Below are 21806 nucleotides of genomic sequence, written 5' to 3' on the forward strand. Positions count from 1 at the left end.
CAATTTACAAAAAAAAAAAAACTTATATAAAGGTTAAACAGAAGATAAATAAATAAACACAGGATAAGGAATGTGTCATATGTAAATAAATAAAAACACTCAATGTACAAAAATACATATAAAAAAAACTCAAATGCATATATTTTTCAAAATAAAAGAAAAAATACTTATATTCAAAAATACAAAAACAGTATTTGCATTGACTGTGCGTTTTTTACACCCGACACTGAGGGTGAGAGAGAGGACGGAGGACTGAGGACGGAGTGTCTCGGGACATTATTCAGATATTTCCTGTGAGGAAGAGACCGAAGACACTGAAATACAAAAACTAATCCAAATAATTTCCAACACCGAGTCACGTCTGAAGAGGAAAAACGAGCAACTGTTGAACTCGTGTCTCCGTCTGAAGCTCGACAGAGAAGAAACATTTAGCCCGAACTTCAGTCAGGAGGAGATGGAGACATGTTGGTTTGATGAGAGGAAACTTAAAGGGGTAGTTCACCCAAAATTAAAATTTCACTCATTATCTACTCACCCTCATGTGGACTATGGGCTCCGTGGCTTCTCTGAGTTATTGGGGGGGGTAATGGTTGTGAATGGTGCTCACTTTTCTTCGTCCAAAAAGACACACCAAAAAACACCCAAATACCTCCATGTTGCTCGTCTGTAATGTCCCTCTTGTATTGAAGCCCCGACATGAGAAATTGTTCCGCCGGTCAGTGCAAATCACGCGAGATTTGCACTGACACAGGAAGAGCAGTGAACTGAGACACTGGGAGCTTCCGCTACAAAACAAGCTTAAAATATAGACTTGTTTAATTTTTTTCGGAACAATTTCTCATGTCGGGGCTTCAATACAAGACGGACATTACAGACGAGCAGTATGGAGGTATTTGGATGTTTTTTGGTGTGTCTTTTTGGACGAAGAAAAGTGGTATCCATTCACAACCATTATATGGACAAATACTGCTGCGCGGAGCCCCGCTGTAACTCCGAGAAGGCACGGAGGACTCTGAAACTTCTCCCATTCCTTAGTCGACATGAGGGTGAGTAGATAATGACTGAAATTTGAATTTTGGGTGAACTATCCCTTTAAAATAAAACATCAAAAAGTTGTGTTTTGGTTTCAGAGCTGAGACTCAGAATCTGTGATCATTACTAATCATTGTCTAGTTTAAACATCCACCACTGAACCAGTTTTAACCATCAATGGACAGAAAAGCTGCTGTTTGATTGATGCATGTGTGTGTGTGGTGCGTTCACTGTCGTTCTGTTGCTCCGAGTGTTAAACAGTTTCCTTCCTCTGTGATTCAACAGTGACTCGGCCCACAGCAGCTTTTTAAAGAGACAAGGCACTGAAGACGACAGGAGATGCAGCTGCTCCTCCTCCTCCTCCTCCTCCTCCTCCGTGTGGACAGGAGGAGGCGCTGTGGAGCTGCAGCCTCACTGCATCAGCTGACACACATAAACATAAAACACATAAAGAAACACAAACTTCTTTGGAGCGACAACCCTCCACACACTCCAGAGGACACAGCTGTCAATCAAGTCCCAGCTTCGCCTCTCTGTGGCGTCCAATCAGAGGCTCTGCTGGCTGCAGGGGGAGGATGAAGACGAGGGGGAAGACGAGGGGGAGGAGGAGGAGTCAGGTGTGAGTGTGTGAAGTGTGATGCTGCCGTTGTCGTCGTCCTGTTGCCCGGCGCCGCTGGAGGAGGAGGATGAGGAGGAAGAAGAGGAGGAAGAGGAGGAGGTGCTGCTGTTGGTGGTGGTGGTGGTGGTCGTCGTGGTGACCCAGGGGTGGAGGAGGATCTGCTCCAGGGTCGGGCGCTCACACGGCTGCTGGCTCAGACACCAGCCAATCAGCTGCTGGCATTCTGGGAGGAGGCAACACACACACACACACACACACACACAGTGTTAGAGCTCTAATTTTAAACACACACACACACATCTAAAGTTTGGCTTCACATTAACTTTTAAAACGTGGCCAGGAAACACGATGTGAGGAGCATATTCACTTATATTTAAAAGGAAAACTAATGAAGTAAAAGAGACAAACTCTGTGTTTTGGTTCCGTTACCATGACATTAGTTCGTACCCTATAGCCCATAATAAATAATAAACCTCCTAAAGTGTCTCAACCTGCTGGGTTTATCAATAAACAACGTCACCAAGGTGATGACAGCCCATCCTGTCGTCCTTCTGGGTCAAATTGACCCAATCTGTTCCCTTCCTCCATCCTTCCTTTCTCCCTTCCTTATTTCCACAATCCTTATTCCCTTCCTTCTTTCCTTCCTTCCTCTTTTGATCAAATTGACCCGATCTGTTCCCTCCCTCCATCTTTCTTTCTTTCCTTTTTCAATTCCTTCTTTCGACAATACTTTTTCCCTCCCTCCCTCCCTCTCTTCTTTCCCTTCATCCTTACTTCTTCCATCCTTTTGGACCCAGTTAACCCAATCTGTTCCCTCCCTCCTTCTATCTTTACCTTCCTTCTTTCCCTTCGCAGCAAAGTGACAGAAAGTTGCATCAGATCCTCGTCAGCTGTTCACACTCTGAGGTCACGTGGACAGGACGCAGATCGCAGGTCTGACTCCGACTCAGGAGCCACAGATGGAAGCTACGCTCTGAGCGGCGACTCACCGGTGGAGACGCTGCGTCTGAAGAAGACCCGCCCCCTCAGGATCTCCTCGTCCTGCTCGAAGGGGATGTCGCCACACACCATGTCGTACAGCAGCACGCCCAGAGACCAGGTGGTTGCCGAGCGACCGTGGTACCGCCTGAACCGGACCCACTCCGGCGGACTGTAGACCCGCGTTCCTGGAGAGAGGAAGAGGAGAGGGAGGGGTCGTTTTAATTACATGTTTTATTGGTACTTATTTATTGTCTCATTAGTTCACTGATCTTTATATCATCATTCTAGGGTTTTACTTGATTTAGAAAAGTGTTTATTTCTCCTTTGATTTGTTTTATTCTGTTTTCTCCTCTTTCTTATTGACAGTTTTACCTTTATTTGTCCCGTTTATTCTCTTTTCCAGCTCAGTTTCTAAGACTCCAGTGTTTCCTCTGTTCAGTTCAGTCCCAGCTGCTTTTAAATGTTTCATGTTACCTTCATGTGGTAGCACTTTGTGTTGCATTTTAACTGAATGAATAAATAATAAACCTGCACACTTTCTAATCTGAATCCTCAACAGTCACTTAGTTCTCTCCTCTATTCATTTATTTGATTTATTGTTTATTTGATTTATTTTTCACTGTAAAGCAACACTGGGTTTCCTGAAAGCTGCTTTATTAATAAGTTATTAAGTTATTATGATGAAAAGTGCTACAGAAATAAAGTTTGATTGAATGATTGAACACAGTGACATGAATCCTGACGGTACAGCGGCTCAGAGCAGCAGGAAACACTGACTCATCATCGTCATCGTTGTCATGGCGCCTGTTTGTTTGTCACGAGAGCAGCAGCTGGAGCCTCTGATCATCACTTCACTTCCTGTGCAGAACAAAGATGCTGCTCATCTGTGTGTGTGTGTGTGTGTGTGCGTGTGTGTGTGTGTTGCTCCTGGAGCCTCGGGACAAACATCTACTAATAGATTCAAAGGTGGAAACTGACATTTGAACATGTGACTTCTGCAGCAACTCAACTCAACGACTTCGTGTTCCCACACTAGACGCACAACTTGTCGGCAGACCACCTGCTCAGGGATCAACTGATCTGTTGCACCGCTACTTCTAATATCTTCCACTTCCCTTCTTTCAGTTTTATATTGAGTTGGTAAAACTTCAATGTGTTGCAAATGTTACATAAGAGATTTGGTGTGACTGCCCTCTAGTGGACGTGGGATGCAATAACAAGCTGGTTAAATAATAACAAACATTAAAAGTTCAAATATAATTTCAATATTTAACATAAGAAGCATTGGATGTATTTAATTTCTAACAATTTGTTTAATTTTAATACAAATTAATATTTCATGCTGAAAACTCATATTTATGCTAGTTTTTATTCACACATAAAAACTATTCTGTCTTTTTCTTGTACTTTCTTTTATTATTTGTTCTTGCTTTTTATTGTATGTTTAATTTTTTACTATTTTGGGTTTTATTTTAATTTTTTTAAAGTGTACGTTTTGATGTTTTTTTTCCCCCTTTTCCAGCTCTTACAGTTAAATATTTTGTGTTTATGTAAAAAGCACATTGAGTTTCCTATAAAGCTTCCCTATTGGACGCTCACCGTCGAAGTCGGTGTAGGCGGAGTCTTTGAGCAGCGCCCCGGAGCCGAAGTCGATGAGTTTGATCTGCCCCGTCCTCAGGTCGACCAGCAGGTTCTCGTCCTTGATGTCCCGGTGGACGACGCTGCAGGCGTAGCAGTGTCTCACGGCCTCCAGCACCTGCAGGAAGAAGCCCCGCGCCTCGTCCTCGTCCAGCGCGCCGCGCTCCGTGATGTAGTCGAACAGGTCCTGCGCCGCCTCGGGGCGCTCCATCACCATCAGCCAGCCGTCGCCGCGCTCCCACCAGTCCAGCAGCCGCACCACGCCGCCGAAGGCCCCGCCCACTTTCTTCAGCAGCACGATCTCCAGAGGGACCACGGCGCCGCACTGACGGAGAGAGAGAGGGGGAAACTTTAGATGAACATTTACATTAAACTACAAGTAGATTTTAAATAAAGTTTATATAAAAGATGAACTCACCAGCGTGCCCCACTCAGTCACTCTGTCCCTGCACACGTGTTTCACCGCCACCTGCACAAACACAACAATGATGTCGTATCGTCTTATTGATTCATAAAAAATACAGATTTACATGTTAAGTTAATACATAATCACATTCATTACTGTAACACAAACAAACAGTCCAAAAAAAACTTCATGATGAACAAAGAACACAACAGACATCCCATCACATCACCACAACAGTTCAGCCAATCAGAACTTCTATAATAAATCCTCCCACAGTTTATGACTTATTCATTACATTTACAATTTATTAAAGTGTTTTCATATTTTTGATGTAACTGGTCGATGAGCTCCATCCTGTACGTTACAGGATGTTTTAGAAGGATTGTTCAGGTTTAGATGTGAGTAGGTGATCGTGGCTTGATCGTCTGGTTGTATATTTGTTTACATTTCATCTGATCTAAGAAATATTGTGGCTTTTTATCATTAATCACATTTCTAATAAAAGTCAGAAGACTCAATTTTAGTCTGTTAACAACTAGAAGCCATGATAAATTAACACTTAATAAACAGCACTCAGCAGTAAACCATAATCTATAACATCAAGCTGTGACTGAGCAGTGACATGAAGCTTTTAGTTTCTCCTCCTCTGCCTCAAAATGTTTTTTATTATTATTCTTGTATAAACATGGTTTTCCATCAGATTACAACGACACGTGTAACAACTTCCTGCTCCCAGAGAGTAAAGAGCAAAACAACAGGATTACTCCTCAGTGTGTGTGTGTCTGTGTGTGTGCAGAGTGGAGCCAAACAAAACAGAAGCAGCACTTTCTTTGTGAAAACAAAGGCCACATGCAGACAGCATGGCACTGGGTCAAGCTGCTACACTGACAACAATACAACAGGAAGTGTGAGAGCAGATCGGGCCTTCTAAATAAAAGCACAGAGACTCATCATAACATTATGTAGAGTTATTGTTGGAAACAACTGTTTTAATCTGAAAGGGATTTTATTTGGTCTGTCCAGATATAGACGGACAAAGACGGAAATTATTGAGAATTTTATCTTTCTAAATTATATAAACTATTACAACAGTTGAGCCACTGATGATATAATATTGAACCGAAGACAGATTGTACATTATACAGCACAGTGAATAAATCAAACATTAGAGAGTGACATCCACCAACTGTTCCTCAGTTCCTGTGTAATCAACATCCACCAGAGCCCGTCTGCCCATCTGGGACCTGATGACTCAGTCGTCATGTGCTGAATTATTAATCATAGGTCACCGCTCTGACAGCTGACAGGAAGCTCAGAGGAGCATCACTTCATCATGTGCTCCACGTAAACACAAAACACACTGACTCATTCCCTCCAGCGAGCCTTTTATGAATCTGTGCTGACATATTTATTGTTTGAAAACACAATAAGCTACTATGACTAACTAAACTAAACTGTCCAATGTATCATTAATATTTAAATAAAATACTTTAGAAAAACTGTTTTGTTTTATAAATGAAATTTAGAAATTGTGTATATTCTGCCACTTTTTCACACAACAACCACTCCTGTTATTGGGCCGGTGTTGCCCACTGTCTGTGATTTATTGTTTTGCAAATGTCTGTTTATGTTTTATTATGTATTTGGGTGTTTTTGGCTGCACTTCCATTGTTCTTCAGGGACAATAAATATTTACAACAGTACTAATTTTGACGTACACATGGTCTCAATTTTGAGAATTATTTAAGTCAGAAAACATTCGGTCGAAATTTTCTACAAATCCATGGTATCTATGAAAACTTGATCTGCTGAAGAAAATAGTTTGATATGGTTAAGAGATTCATTCAACATGTCTAAATGAAACAGGTGGTGATTTAGTAGTACATTTTCCATTAAAAAAACGATCAGATAATGTTTTTCCTAAGCCCCAAGAGCTGCTATTATTTTGAAGGGCTGAACCGGAAACGAGGCCGTTTCCTTTGTGCAGCTTGACGCCGGAGCAGCGGCCATGTGCCGGGACCAAAACAAAGCCTCTCCCCGCTCTCTCTTACCGGCAGCCCGTCGTCCAGCCGGACAGCCGAGTACACGGTGCCGAAGCCCCCGTTACCGAGCACCGAGCCCAGCCGGTACAGCTTCTCAAACGGCTGCTTCTCAGATTTCACTGCAAAAAGAAAAAAAAGAGAAAAGAAAAGAAAAACACAGTTATTTCATGTTATTTGAAGCCTGCAGAGGTTTAGGCGCAAAAATCAATAACCGGCTCTAAAACTAACGTTAGTGGCCTAATCTTTATTTTCTCAATGGTGTGTTTTAAAGCAAGTTTTAAGCATGAACCAACATTAAAATATACAGAAATCCACAAATACACACGATCACATGGGTAAATAATACAACTCGTGTTGTTGTATCAGCCGTTTAAAAATGGAGGACTGCCAAGCATGAGCACCATCTTCACATGGGTGCAAGGGGGGCGACTAACATCTAATCAATAATAGAATCAAACACGATTTAGAAACAGGAGAGAGCTCTACTGTGAGATTAGGTAGATTTTGGCAGCACAGCAGCATTTGGGTTTCAAAATGGCTCCATGCGGTTTTTTATTTAAAGGTCAAACATCAACAAACCAAACCAGCCTTCTTCCCTCATTACCAGAAACGTGCAATTCCAACGTTTATTTACAAAATGTAAGTTAACCGTGAAAATACCGACGTTACACCGATTAAATCTTTAAAAAAATACATTAAGATGATGCTTTTGTGCATTTTCGGCTTTATTTAAAACACATGTGTAATTTTACTGAATAAAAACAACAAACACGCACTGTTTAATTCACATATCACAGAGAAGAAAATGGCGGTTTTTGTTTTGTTGTCATTTTTTTTTTTTTTTTCGCCGGTTGGCTAGCCGTTGGTGGTGAGTGCACGTGCGACGTCGTCGACCGACCGGTTAGATCCTGATTTCGACCCCCTTTTTTAATTAATTTGCTCGGGGTTAATTTATTAAGTAAGTTGGGTCTATTTCGGTTCGGTGTGCATAGAGAGATTAGGGTTAAGTTAGGTAACGGGGAAGGAAGGAAGAGTATAATCGGTTCTCGGGGCCGTTAACGTTACCTTGCTGCAGCTGCTGGAGCTTCGCCGGTAGATCCATGCCGTGATGAGACGACAGGGAGCCCAGCTTGGACAACAGCATACTGCTCCTCCTCGCTTCTTCTTCCACCACCAGAAAGACAATAATATGAATAAAAAAACAAATGTAAATCCTCCCCCAACCGACTGCGGAATCGTTCACCGGTTAACGGTTAAATCCATCCATTAAAACGTGGTCAAATCCTGCTGCTACAGTGATAAACATCCGGCGAAGTGCGCGCCTACTCTGAGCTGCTGCTGCTCTACTCTCACCGCACTAGGGATATTGAGCACGCCGCACACGTATATCCCTCCGCCTGACCTCCAATTGTTAAATAACACAACTGAATTCATCGCTTTTATACTTGCACTAACCCGCCGGAAAATTTGTTTTAATGTGTCGTCTTTTATCGATTCACTGCGAAGCTTCAGTCTGCGATGTTAAATAATAAATATGAAAGACGGGGGAGGGAACATACGCGGACTAGTTTCACGTAGTAGTACTACAGGCGGATGCACCCAGAGATGGCCACTCACTCTTGGCAGTGCTGCGGCAGAGCAGAAGATCCTCTGTAATCACTGGGGGGGAAGATTGATATCCAAGATAACAACAAAAGAAGCAATAATTTAGTAAGAGTTTATTAAACTAATTTAACTTTAATTGTGTGTTTCTATTTAATTTAATTTAATACTTTTCCACCTTTCTAAATTCAGTGGGAAACTGTATACTTTTTCACAATTCAAAATAAAATCAAAGAAATTATGAAATGTTGTTGCAGGTTTAAACCCCTGAACAATATAAAGTAGATAGAATTAGTCACATGTTTAACTATTTTCAGCAACATTAAAATTATGCAAATTAATGAAAGTAATCCTAATTCAATAATGCAATTAAAAATAGCCCATTATAAGTGATTTTGTGATCAGTCATGAAAGGATCGTAGTTATTTCTCCACCACTATCTTCATTATCACTTATGTTACCCCAAGTACTCCCGTTTATAATTGTTATTCTGTGTCTTATTAATTGTCCAGGACTCCAAAATGTCTTATGCTACAAATTTCTGTTCATATTGATACATTCTTATTAAATTTCTTGTTATTTCATAAAATGTGTAGCATTTTCACTCATTTTCAGCAGTGTTTGTGTCTCCTGACGAGTCTAAAAGTCCAGTATTATCTTCATTTTTGCTCTGTTTTTAATCCCCCCACCTCTTTTTTCTCAATATTTGACTCTTTAGCTGTTCAATACTCCACTTTGTTGACCAGATGTAAAGTTAAGTTGTGGTCTGGACAGATAAACAATTAACTGGAAGTTACACCTCTGCAAAATTCAGTGGAACCGCAGATCCAGGTTATTGTAATAATAACCATGAGGAACCACTTTTATATCATAATGTCATTTGATAGTTGTTGTGATTTACACAAAGCAGTCACATCAATACATTGTATAGCTTCAAAATTAATTAGCACGGCTTCTACATTGTAATTAACCTGCTCATGGGCTTTATGTTGACCTAATTAATTTCAGAGCGCAGACTGAACTTTGTGTTGAAAGTGATACTCCGACCCTGCAACATGTGCGACCTCAGTTTTTGCAGCCTGACATCAGCTTATGTAAGTCAGCTTGTGTTACTCAGCGTTATATAAGCCTGCAGACTAGTGAATGAGATTGAGTGCACTAATGTGAAGCAGCATTAATATATATTTATTTATCTTTTAATGACATGGTAATTTGCATTTGAAGCCGAGCAGACTGACAGCAGGTAACACTGATTCGGCTTCGGCTCTGCACTAGAATACGAGTTCAGCCCAGTGTTACTGAGGTGCAATAAAGTCCCACTCAGTGAAAACACATTCATATCTTTAAAATTGTCTGAACTGTCAGCTTTTAGTAAACATTTATTGCAGTCAGGCCCAATAACCAATCAGAGCTGCAGGGAACTGATTGTAGACATCAAAATTTTTAAGTTTTTAAACCATTGTATCGCATTTTAAAATAGTTTTTGGCAAGTTTCATTTTCTTTTTTTTTCAAATTTTAAATGTAAAATTCTGCAGTTTTCCAGAATCAAATCAAAGATAAGACAATTATTCTGATTTCTGAGCATCAAAGATTTGAGTTTGTAACATGAATAACACAACATGTTTTAGAAACTTCTGGTGAAACAGAAGCCACTTCTCTTTTATGGTCGGTCATGCCGCTCTGACTGTAAAACTGAAGTGAAACTGGAACTTCCATGTTTTGTTTCCGAAACGAAAAAAACACTGACATCACTGAAACGACTAAAAATATAAACTTGGAGCAAACAAGCCTATGTTTAGATGAGGATGTGCATTATTATTAGAAAAACCCTTGATTTTTGATAATCTGAATTTAATGAAAGTGTTTGTGTGCTCTGGTTTGGTCTCCACCAGCTCCTGAGGAAAAAAACTGAACTGTGATGTAAAATGGTCAATTATGACATTGAACTCTGCTAATTATTATTATTATAGGACATGTGTGCAGTGACACTTCACTTCCTGGCTCCTCTTGTTCTTCTCCTGGTGTTTTGTTTTGACCATGTGCAACCTTTCCCCTCCCACAATCCTCTCTGTTTGTCCGCTCTCACACTTTGCTGCTGGAGCCGGTGGGATTGTTTTTGACCGAGGGGAGGGGTGATGGTGTTGGTGGTGTTGGTGGTGTTGGGGGGAGTGGCGGTGGTGGATCACATGACCTACTGTAGTATTTCTGCCCCACTGAGCTCCAATGTAGGTCAGCCCCTCCTCCTTCACTGTAAGTGGACGTATGAAGACACTGAAAACAGCTTTAAAGACGACGCAGCTTTTGTTCTTCATAGTGAAAAAAAACATCTTCAAACTCGTCGTGGGTCATTACATCACTGTTCCCATTAGTTTAATGTATAATGGTCCCATTATACGCTGAACTAAAACTCAAAAATCTAAAAATCTGTCAGACGATCCAGAGCTGTTAATTTTCAACCATCAGAGGCACAAACCACTCGATCCAAAAGGCTTAGTTTCTAATGAAGAGGAATTTCAGAACTTTATTGTCTTAATTTGTAGTAAGAAAAGAGAAGAAACAGCCCGCTCTTTTCTGCTTTCCCCTTAGCCCAGCACCCCAAGCAAGGGATGTGCATATATTTTTACAATTCTTAATTTGTAGTAATAAATAGGTTTGTTTTAATGAGATTGTGCACCTGTAATAAAAGTCAAGGAGAATTGAATAGCGAGAACAAGGACCATAAGCTGATAAAACTATTGAACCTTGATTGGTTTAACACGTTCATGTGGGAATTCGTATTACATTTATCAACTATGATCTATTTATGAACCCGCATGCACTGCTGTGTTTATGTGTCTATGTTGGGTTGTTTTTTATGTATATATAACTTAAAGGGAAAAGGAACCATGAAAAACAAGTGTGACTGAAAATAACTGAAAAACAAACAACATTTATTAAAGTTCAAGCCCTCGGGCAGCTTCAGTGTTTATGGCTGTGTAGTCCATCAAGAGTAAAGCAGTAAAGTCAGGGGATGTTTGTTGTTATGGACACAAGAACTCCTCAGAGAGAGAAGGTCGACGTTGATGGATGGATCAGCAAAGTATCGCACAGACATTGACCAAAACAAATCAGTTTGATCCCAGAACCTTCATCTTTCTCAAATAGAAACAAAGGGGAACAAAACCTAATCATGAAACATCAGAGACTGTTCACCTGTTGTTCTGTAAAGTGCCGACAAACGTGTGTGTTGCATTTTAAACAAGGCAAAAAAGAGAAGTTGCAACACTGTCTTCTCCTGAAATAGAAAATATATTCAAAGGTTACATATTTGAGCGAATGGCTCAGGTCAATGATTGTGTTGGATTTTAGACATTTAATGAGTGCTAATGTCAACAAACCTTCAACTCCTTTAAACGCAACTCCTGAAATTGTATGACAATCAAACCTGTTGAAGCTTTTGATCTATAAACTATATGATTATTATTGTAGTTTGCAGATATCTGTAGAATCTATGAGTTGTGCTGCACCTCCTTAGTTTAACCTCCTTGTAGGACTTCATACTTACACTGGAGTTCTTCTGTGCCTTCAAGTGTCTTCATCTAATGGAAAAGAAAAAAAACAGGAGAAACTGGACCATTTCCATTGGTCTCATTGCTTTTTATTGAAGAAGCAGTAGAAATCTGTTTACAAATGACTAGATTTCCAATAGGAGAATGTAGCAAAGTTAGAATATCAAAAAAATGTAACTTCAAGAAAGAAAACATTGCAAAACTAACTGAAAACCCAAAATCTGATTTATTTGGTTGCTTCTACCCAACACCAGATCAACGGATGAGGATCTTCTCTGTGCAGCTGTAGGTCTTCGCGGTGAATCAGCAAATCTGCTCTCTGTGATTCCAGTAACTGACCCTGTAAGATTTCAGTATCTCTGCCCTCGTGTCCACAACTTGAATGTGACTCTGGCCGTTTGATCTGGTCTATCTTTAGCTGCGTCTATTTTGAAACCTGTGAAACAAACGATCCCCCCTCCTCCTCCTCCTTCCATACAGGACAGCAAAGCAGCTTCACACTGGGTCACTCCAGCTCCAGCTCCATTTCTTGGATCAGTCATTCCCATGGAGGGTACTATTTTGTCCAGTGAACCGGACAACAAACTGCCCAGTTCTGCCTCCAACAACGGCGTCGTCCCGGCGAAGTTGACGGTCGTCGTCGGGGACACTCACTTCTCCGAGGAGAAGATGTTGCTCGTCCAGAGCTGCGACTACTTCCGGGCTCTGTATCGCTCCGGGATGAAGGAATGTCGGCAGCAGGAGATCCACCTCAAGTCCCTGAGGGCGCGGGGTTTCCTCATCGCGCTGGCGGTGCTGCGAGGTGAAGCGCCCGCCGTCCTGGACGCCGACGACATCGTTGAGGCCATCGAATGCGCCGCTTTCCTGCAGGTGGCGCCGCTCGCCAAACACCTCGTCGGCCTCGTCGACTCCGACAACTGTCTGCTGATGTTCCACACGGCCGCGACCTTCGGCCTCATGGAGCTGTACCGCCGCGCCGCGCTCTTCATCCGCGACATGTACGCCGAGCTGGAGGCGGAGGTGAGGAAGACGCTGCCGCCGGAGCTCGTCTCCTACGTGGAGTCTCTGGAGCCGACGGCGTTCGTGGCCGTCGGGGCCCACGTGACCGCGTGCGGCGTGGACCAAACCGTGCACGCCGCCTCCAGGACGATCTGCTACCTGGACGAAACCGGAAACACATGGAAGGTGTTTATCTTGTTGTTGTTGTTTCTTTTCCTTTTGTATGTATGTGCGTATGTGTTTGTGTACGTATCTGTATGTGGGCATGTGTATGTATGTATGTTTGTATAATTAGTGTTAGGGGTGGACAAAAATATCGACATGGCAATATATCGCGATATTTTGTATCGCGATACGATATACCGATATTTCGATTTTTTTCAAATAATAAATCATGTTTCAGCGTAAATCCAGTACAACTTCCGCACCTCTGCTCCGCGAGGTGTCACTGTACTGCTGCCTCAGACAGTGTGTTGTTCATGCAATTATGTTGTTGTAACTTGCGCTTGTATAGTTACAATAAAATGGCATGGATAATTTGAATTACATTGTTTTGACTCAGTTTGTCCCATGAATTATATCACTATCATCTGATGTACATACAACTCGGATTTTAAGATGCATAATGCAATATATCGCAAAATTTGGATATTGCAATATCATATCATATCGTGACTCAAGTATCGTGATGCGTATCGTATCGTGAGGTCCTTGGCAATGCCCACCCCTAATTAGTGTGTATAAGTAAATTATATTCATGATTTCGTAACATAAGATATGTTTGGACAAGGATCTTAGTTATTCATATATAAGGAGAGGGGGTGGGAGTTTATAATTTTTACTTCTTCTCACTCCTTTTCGAATATGTATTCTATATCTCATGTTTTATTGTTTTGTCTTATTCTCTTTTTTTTTTATTTTATTTTCATATTCGAAATAAACACTTCAATCAATCAATCAATCAAAAAGGTACTGGCGGATCTTCCACTGGAGGCCAGCACCTCCATGGCCGGCGTGACCGTGTTGAACAACGACCTCTACATCGTCGGCGGAGTTCACGGCCCCCAGAAACAAGTGGTGGACTCTTGTTTCCGCTACAGCGTCGAGCGCAACAGCTGGAGCCGCATCCCCGGTCCGGCACAGCAGCGCTACAACTTCAGCCTCGTCGGGGCGGACGATCGGCTGTACGCCATCGGGGGAGAATACGAGCGAACGGCGATGTCATCCGTGGAGACGTACGACGTAAACGCCGGGACGTGGACGTTCGCCGCGCACTTACCTCGACCCGCGGCGGGAGCGGCGTGCACCAAGGCCATGAGGAGGATATTCGCGTGTCTGTGGAAGCCGATGGAGACCACGGAGATCTACGAGTACGTGTCGGGGAAAGACGAGTGGCGGCTTGTCACCACGCTGATCCGGCACCAGAGCTACGGCCACTGCATGGTCGGCCACAGGGACAACCTGTACGTCATGAGGAACGGGCCGTCCGACGACTTCCTGCGATGCCTCATGGACTGTTACAGCCTGACCTCGGGCCAGTGGTCCTCGCTGCCGGGACACTTCGCCAACAGCAAAGGCTCGCTGTTCACCGCCGTGGTGAGAGGCGACTCGGTGTTCACCCTCAACAGGAGCATGACCCTGGAGTACGGCGTCGACGGGAAAACCTGGAAGCCCCGGCGGCAGATGAAGGGTTTTCCCAGAAGCGGATCGGTGTGGACGTTTCTGCTCCGACTGCCGAACGCTCTGACGTCACCGGACTGACTTTCACCTGCAACAGGATTCAGTGGATTGGTTAGAAACAAATCTGCAAACAGAGATATAAAGGATTGTTTGCATTTATTACAGCAGTTGATGTTTTATAGTTTTGTCTACATTTGTATCGGCAATGATAATAAAGTTTTTACAAAGGTGATTGAGATCTGGGAACTGGGTGACGACCCTAAAACGGAGTCTAACATTGAGGTTTACTGGTGTTTCCTGTTGTGCTGCCCTCTAGTGGTTTCTCTGGGGTAAAGCTGGGTACAAGTTCGGGTTAAGGGGAACATTTGGACTCAATTTCCTTTTGTCAAGTGTTTTGTATTCATGAATAAACTCAGATGTGATCTGATACATCACTGGTGCATCATTTCATTGGTCATTGTTGGATAGTTTAGACTTTAGTTTACCCTGTATGATTTCTTACGACTATGTCATTATGAAACATGGCGACAATTTCCAGATGCTACGAGTTGGGACACTCCATTTATTAGTTTATGTATTGAATCAAAGGCGATGACAGAACAAAAAAACTTCTGTGTAACACATATCATAGACTTTCGGGAGATGATTGTCTACGTTTACGTTTGTTTCCTTTTCACTTTTGCTAAATATCACTTTGTTGACATCTGAATAACTACTTTTTTTGTTTTTCTTTTAGTTTGTTTTTAGGTATTAACTTGTTTCTCAGTAATTTCCACCCTGCAGTAGAGATTTCATGGTGAACTACCATTAATTTATCTCCGAACAAAACACTCTTACTTTGAAAAGCCTCTTCTATTACAGGTACTTTACATTACTTAACGCTTGAATTTTGAATTGACAGACCCATTGATCAATAGTTGAAGGTGTTCTTGGTATTGTTATAAGTTACAGATACAAAACTAAACTTTATTTATACAACACTTTACAAAATAAGGTTGTAAGTAGCTTTACATGGCTGAAACAGGATATAAACATAATCATCACATATATTATAAGTGTTGTGATTGTCATTCTGTCTTGTTCTTGTTATCAGACTTTTTCTTTGGTATTTATTGATACAGATGTTTTCTTGAAGGTTTTCAGTTTACATCAGAAAAATAAAACTGGTTTGTATAATAGGAATCAGTTCATTATGGGATGATTTATGCAGCTGAGCGTCCTCCACCGTCTCCACAGTGAGTTTGATAAATGTCCCTCTCATCAGTGTCTCAGTGTTCGTCCTCACACTGAGCTTCTGTTTCCTGCTCAGCCTGTTTCCTGTTGGCACCGAGCTGCCCCGATGATGATGAGGATGATGAAGATGATGAGGGTGAGGGTGAGGATGATGAAGATGGAGGTCCGTGGCGGGCAGAGCCAGGCACGGGGCCGACCGGCCGGGCAGGACGCCAGCAGCAGCAGCAGCAGCAGCAGCAGCAGAGAGACATCTGACCCCGGGGTGAGGACGAGACGGACGAAGGGTGAGACGAGGACACAACAGAGTTGGGCGAAAGCATCAATGAACTCAGCACCTGTGTGTGAATGAATGATCAATAATCATCTTACCTCTGTTCACTCCTCCGTCGAACAGAAAATCAATATGCCTTAAGGTCCAGTGATATTTATTGTTTGAACATTCCTCGAGTGCGGACTGGGATTAGGGTTTAGTTACGCCGCTCCATCAACATGGAACAACCTCCAGGCTGAACTGAAATTGTCTGAACTTGTATCTTTTAAAGCAGAAGGAAGCGATCCGGTCGTTTTGGCTAATGCTGCGTTCCAGGCCGGCTTTTGAAACCGTAAATTACAGCTTCAAGTCACGTCTTACGACTTTGTAGCGTTCCAGGCAACACACTCGTGTTTTTCCGACCTGTTTTACCTGTGAAAGTCACTATAACGGCCACTCGTAACTTCTGACCCGTGAACTCGTACCAGATCGAACTGGTACGACTTCACAGGTCGGAAAAACACGAGTTACGGGCTGCCTTGAACGCACCATAACAGTCCTCGTCCCTACGTCACCACATTCACGGCGTCCCTTGGCTGCACACACAGCCCTGCATGCCGTTCTCTCTCCTCATTGGATAAAAACTGTAGGATACGATAAAAGTTTTCTCCTCGGCTCAGAGCAGAGCAGAGTGACTGACAGACCCGTGTTTCGGTCCAAACACTCTATGTAAGTGATTGCTGTCGGAAGATATAACTATTTAAAGGGACAACGAGGAGTTTCTATTCGGTTATAAAAAAGTATCACGTTAATGTGGATGAATCTCCGCTACCCACACTTGTTAATGGGCCCATTTTCGATAAATATATCGTTCTGTCTCTATCGTTATTTTGTTATTATTAGTGGTGGCGGAGATGCTGGTCGAGCCGACCAGCATTTTTTACTTTCGGTTTCGCAACGAGTCATGAGAATAACGCAGCTGAATCGCCGTTTATGGTCGGAACTACGACGGTATGTGAATCTCTTTGAACCTCTGACTTTAATTCTTGATGAATGAAAACATGAGTCCGTCTTGCGCCGGTCAAAAGAATTTTACGGTGCGCGCTGAGGCTCATAAATGTAGTGTGAAAACGCTTCGCTTTTCCAAAACTCCTCGTTGTCCCTTTAAGACTTATATTAACACAAATATATCACTTACTTCTGCTTTAATGTTTTTCGTCACTTCCTAAAGGTCCCACAACAAAAATCAATTGAGCGGTACCTTTGCTGACCATCCTTGTCACCATGACCCCCTTGCTCCTTGCACTTTTGTTTTAACCTCTACTGTATTATGGCCCTATTTATTATAATGTAATATTGTAATGTATTTTGTATTTTTATAATGTTGACAATGTGTGCTGCTGCCCTCTTGGCCCCAACAGGTCTTTTTTACCTGGTTAAATAAAGGATAAATAAATAAATACATAAATCAGCAATATTGGCAGTAATAATAAATCAAACTGGAGGCGTGTGAAGGTTTGGCGCCGGCTCTGACCCTGTCTCTGTCTCTGAGCTCCGGTCTGGGACGGACGCCAGGACGCTGGCTGAGCTCTGGTGGACGAGCGCCGTCTCTCCGTGGACGTTAATCTGGTTATCAGTGTTTGGCCACACGATGAGAAGGTCGCGCTTCCTGTCGTGACCTCAGCTTGACTCACAACAACAACGACACGACTGAGCTGCTGCACATTAGACCCAACAATACTGTATGTACACAATAATACACATGTTAAAGATACAAACATATCAAAATAGAGGGAATAATAATATATATATACCTATTACAAATAAGAGTAAATTCATATAGTGACATATATGTCTATAAATATCATGTATATGATTATTTATACAATTAACATACATGTCTTTTTCCATAAATGCACAATATATCAATAACACAAACACAAAATTCAGTTTTTTATTCACATTTCTGTCATACAACATATAGCCTATGTACTATATAGATTTTACCAATAAAAATCTCCTATAGTTTATTCTCATATTGTTCACATACGTAAATGTGTATACATCTCCATACCACAGCCCAATGACATAGATTCATATTATATATGTTAATATATGTAAATATAAGAGACAGACATGTATGTTTGAGATTGATAAGAATAAATTTGCATAATATCAATGAACATGTAGTGTTCACATGTGATAGGACTGCAACATTTAATGCCACTATTCATTATGTAGCTTTTTTTTCACACATATACACATTTAACAATGGGTAAATCATATATGTTATAAATCACATCTTGTTTCCATAAGGGTTTAATTTATTTGTTACGTTTTTTTCTTGTTGTTGTTATAATACAATCATTTGTCAGTTATTTGCTTCTTTGTAATATTTGCTTATTATGCCGAGTTTCTTTGGTTAATTCATATTTTTGTGTATTTAGGTTAATGCTGTGGCCACGTTAGGTTCTTATCTATTTGTTTAGCAGCTTTAGTTACTTATTGTTTTACTGTTTAACGAGAACTTGAACCCTCTGCATCACAAACAGACTGATGATAATATTTACAGACTTCAGTCAAAGTGTTTGAGTTCCTTTCGAAGAGATTTTAACGATGACATCACACAGAGGCTCCCCGGGGCCCCACACACACACACACACACACACACACTATCTCTGTCTGAGGGGCCCCCATGAAGCCGATGGAGGTGGAGTGTGTGTGTGTGTGTGTGAGTGTGTGTGTGTGTGTGTGTGTGTGTGTGTGTGTGTGTGTGTGTGTGTGTGTGTTTGATTCCTCCTCAGGACAAAGATTTTCCAAGTTGAGAGATTAGAGCCTGAACAAAAACATGTGTATGAGCTGTGTGAGGGAAAACAGACACACACACACACACGGTGTTGGTTGTTTTGACTGTATAGGACGAGGTCACAGAGGTCACACACACCCACACACACCCACACACACTTTATGATCTGTGTGTTTACATCCACAGTGTTTTTATCCCACTATACCACACAGGAACTAGGTCAGTGTGACACACACACATATAATAACAATAATTTGTCCTTAATTATTTCTCAATATGTTTATTTTTCCATTAACCTGAGAAGGGAACAACTTTTATTTTGAAAATCTACTGCTATATAGGCTACAGCTCTGTACAAAGGGGTTTAAGGAGAAAATTCAATACGTAAACAATTAAAACAGAGCAAATACCATCAAAGTCTATAGATAAGTGCCTGTGTGTGTGTGTGTGTGTGTGTGTGTGTGTGTGTGTAAACATAAACCCCACACTTCCTTTGTCTCCTCCTTCCTCTCACCCTCTGTTGCCCCGCCTCCTTACAAAACAGACATATGTCAGTTTCTATATGTTTATATTTCTGTGTGTGTGTGTGTGTGTGTGTGTGTCTGTTTACATTTAGGAAACTGAGTCTCAGAGAAATAAGTGAAAAAGGAAGGAAAGAAAGAAAGAAAGAAAGAAAGAAAGAAAGAAAGAAAGAAAGAAAGGAGACAAAAGCTGTTTGAACCTGTTGACCTCCATCAAAACAAAGACTTCCTCTCTGCTGCCGCCCTGCTGGACACAACAGGAGGTGCAGATTTAAACTTCAACCTGTACTACTACTGCTACTACTGTTACTAGTACTACACCTATACTACTACATATATCTGACAGTAATACTATACATACTGGTTTACAAATCAGTACACTTTATACTGTCTTTATATTTATTACGTTTACTATCATTTATGTTTCTATATCTATTTGACTTTTCAGCTGTAATTTGGAACAAACTGGAACAAAAACTTCTGGATCAATGAAGTTGTATCTTATCTTATCTCAGTTCATGGTCAAGTTTAAAATGTGTTACTCATTGTGTTGTTTTTACCATGTGAGTCTGTGTGTCTTGTGGGTTCCGATCATTATTATGCCATGCAACTTCATCAGAATAAAGACCAGAATCAAATCAAATGTCAAAGGTCAAAGGTCAAATGTCTTTATTTTATCAATTTGCTCCATTCCAGTGTAATGTAGACAAAATGAGATGACATTTCTCAGGGACTCGAAATACAACACACACCCCTCCCACCTCCATTTCCCCCACACATAGGTCTACCCACTCACTTATAAAATATAGAATACATTTTTTTTTATAAAAATAGAGTAAGAATCTGGATAAATAAATAGAAGAGAAGAGAGAGAGAAAAAAGCAAAAAAAAAAAAATCAGTTAAGTGCAAATAAATGCTACAGTGTCAGAGCAGTGCAGTTCAGCTGTTCATACGCCTAACAGCTTGTGGTAGGAAGCTGTTGGACAGCCTGGTGGTTCTGCACTTGACGCTTCTGAACCGTTTGCCTGAAGATAGAGGGTGTGAGGTGTTAACATGTGGACCAGTGTTATCCCATCTATTAAACCAGTGGTTGAACCAGAGTTAAGTTTTCTCCTTAATTAAGTTATTTGTTGGAGGATTAAATACTATATTTATAATTATTACAGTGTATTAAATGTAAATTCACTGCAAAAACTCAAAATCTTTCCAAGAATATTTGTCTTATTTCTTGTCAAAATGTCAAATTTTAGTCAAAACTAAACTCTTTTCACTTAAAACTCACCAACTAAAAAAAACTTGTTTTTAGATAAATTTCACTTGTTTCAAACACATTTTCACTTGAAATAAGCAGCAAGTTTTTTGTGCTTGTAATAAGAAAGAAAAACTTGCTCCACTATCAGATTTTTCTACTTATTTCAAGTGAAAATATGCTTGAAAGAAGTAAAAAGTGTCTAAAAAAGCTACTTTTCAATGTGATGTTTCTTATTTGAAGTATAATGAGATTTGTTTTGACTAGAAATTACATTTTGACTAGAAATAAGACAAATATTCTTGGTAAGATATTTGAGTTTTTGCAGTGTTGAATCTAGTTTTTCTTTGCTCACCAGTCTACAGTTCTGTACTTTCACTTTAGTAGGATTTTTTGAAAAACAGACTTTTATTTTGAAGGGGTATTTTATTTTGCCCTCCACCATGTTTCTTCAACTAAAAACCAACACAGCCTGGATCCAGATGGTAACAGGTGTCTCCTCCTTTGTTTTGAGTGGATAACCTCTCCCCCCCATGTTTCCACAACACTCAGACAACGACGTGAGACTCCCATGAATATTAAGTGTATATATATTGAAAAGCAGCTGAGCGTTCCTGTCTGATTCCCTTTAACCAGTCAGTGATTTAGTGTGTGTGTGTGTGTGTGTGTGTGTGTGTCTGTGTGTGTGTGTGTGTGTGAGGCCGAGGGGGCGTGGCCACACACATTTCTCACCCTGCTTCAGACAGCTGATCTTTGACCTCTTTTACTCGTCTCAATATGTTTTTCTCGCATTCAGTCCTTATTATTAGCGTGATTAGCTCGTAGCTCGGCCCCGGGGGCTGATGGGAGCTGAGGCTCGTTCATCATCACTGAGTGAGTTGTGTTTTATTTCTTTCTTTTGAAATAAGCTGCTGAAATAAATGATGAGGATGATTCACAGAGACGCGGACACATTCATCTCTGTTACTGTGGAGCGTCTGGTCACTAATGTAGACTAACTTTATTTTTGCTAGAACAAGCCAGCTAGCAGTTTCCCTTCACTTCCAGTCTTTGTGCTAAGCTAGGCTAAACATGCCTTATATATTTCAGTATTGAATCACTGTTTTAACATCACAGAACCTGGAATTTAAGTTTGTTTTTATGTGCATTTTTGTTTTATTTTATCATACTGGTGCAATAGTATAATTATAATATTGTA

General features: G+C 41.1%; 2 protein-coding genes across 2 annotated transcripts; one reads left to right on the forward strand and one right to left on the reverse strand.

The window, feature by feature from the left end:
• Positions 1-1418: 1418 nt before the first annotated feature.
• LOC310987588 (serine/threonine-protein kinase pim-3-like) lies at positions 1419-8033 on the reverse strand. Its single transcript, XM_083973913.1, has 6 exons — positions 7784-8033; positions 6728-6837; positions 4689-4739; positions 4232-4595; positions 2641-2817; positions 1419-1874 (listed from the first exon to the last, which is right to left on the reverse strand). Exons 1-6 carry the CDS (start codon positions 7860-7862, stop codon positions 1579-1581), a joined length of 1077 nt encoding a protein of 358 aa, XP_083830039.1. The 5' UTR covers positions 7863-8033; the 3' UTR covers positions 1419-1578.
• A 4382-nt stretch (positions 8034-12415) lies between these two features.
• On the forward strand, positions 12416-14629 carry kbtbd13b (kelch repeat and BTB domain containing 13b; the record flags this gene model as incomplete). The annotated part of the gene is made up of 2 exons (XM_083974410.1): positions 12416-13054; positions 13838-14629. The coding sequence occupies 2 exons, from the start codon at positions 12416-12418 to the stop codon at positions 14627-14629; spliced, it is 1431 nt and encodes a 476-aa protein (XP_083830536.1).
• Positions 14630-21806: the final 7177 nt, after the last annotated feature.

The sequence above is a fragment of the Trachurus trachurus genome, assembly GCF_905171665.1.
Source record: "Trachurus trachurus genome assembly, chromosome: 6".
Taxonomy (NCBI): Eukaryota; Metazoa; Chordata; class Actinopteri; order Carangiformes; family Carangidae; genus Trachurus; species Trachurus trachurus.

What these genes read in the sequence shown, in the direction of transcription:
- LOC310987588 (XM_083973913.1), bottom strand. Translation starts at nt 7,862, where the DNA reads ATGCTGTTGTCCAAGCTGGGCTCCCTGTCGTCTCATCACGGCATGGAT. An exon ending in GGCTGGACGACGGGCTGCCG is followed by an intron (nt 4,740 to 6,727) that starts GTAAGAGAGAGC and finishes GTGTTTGTGCAG; the next exon opens with GTGGCGGTGAAACACGTGTG. An exon ending in CGCCTACACCGACTTCGACG is followed by an intron (nt 2,818 to 4,231) that starts GTGAGCGTCCAA and finishes TCCTCTCTCCAG; the next exon opens with GAACGCGGGTCTACAGTCCG.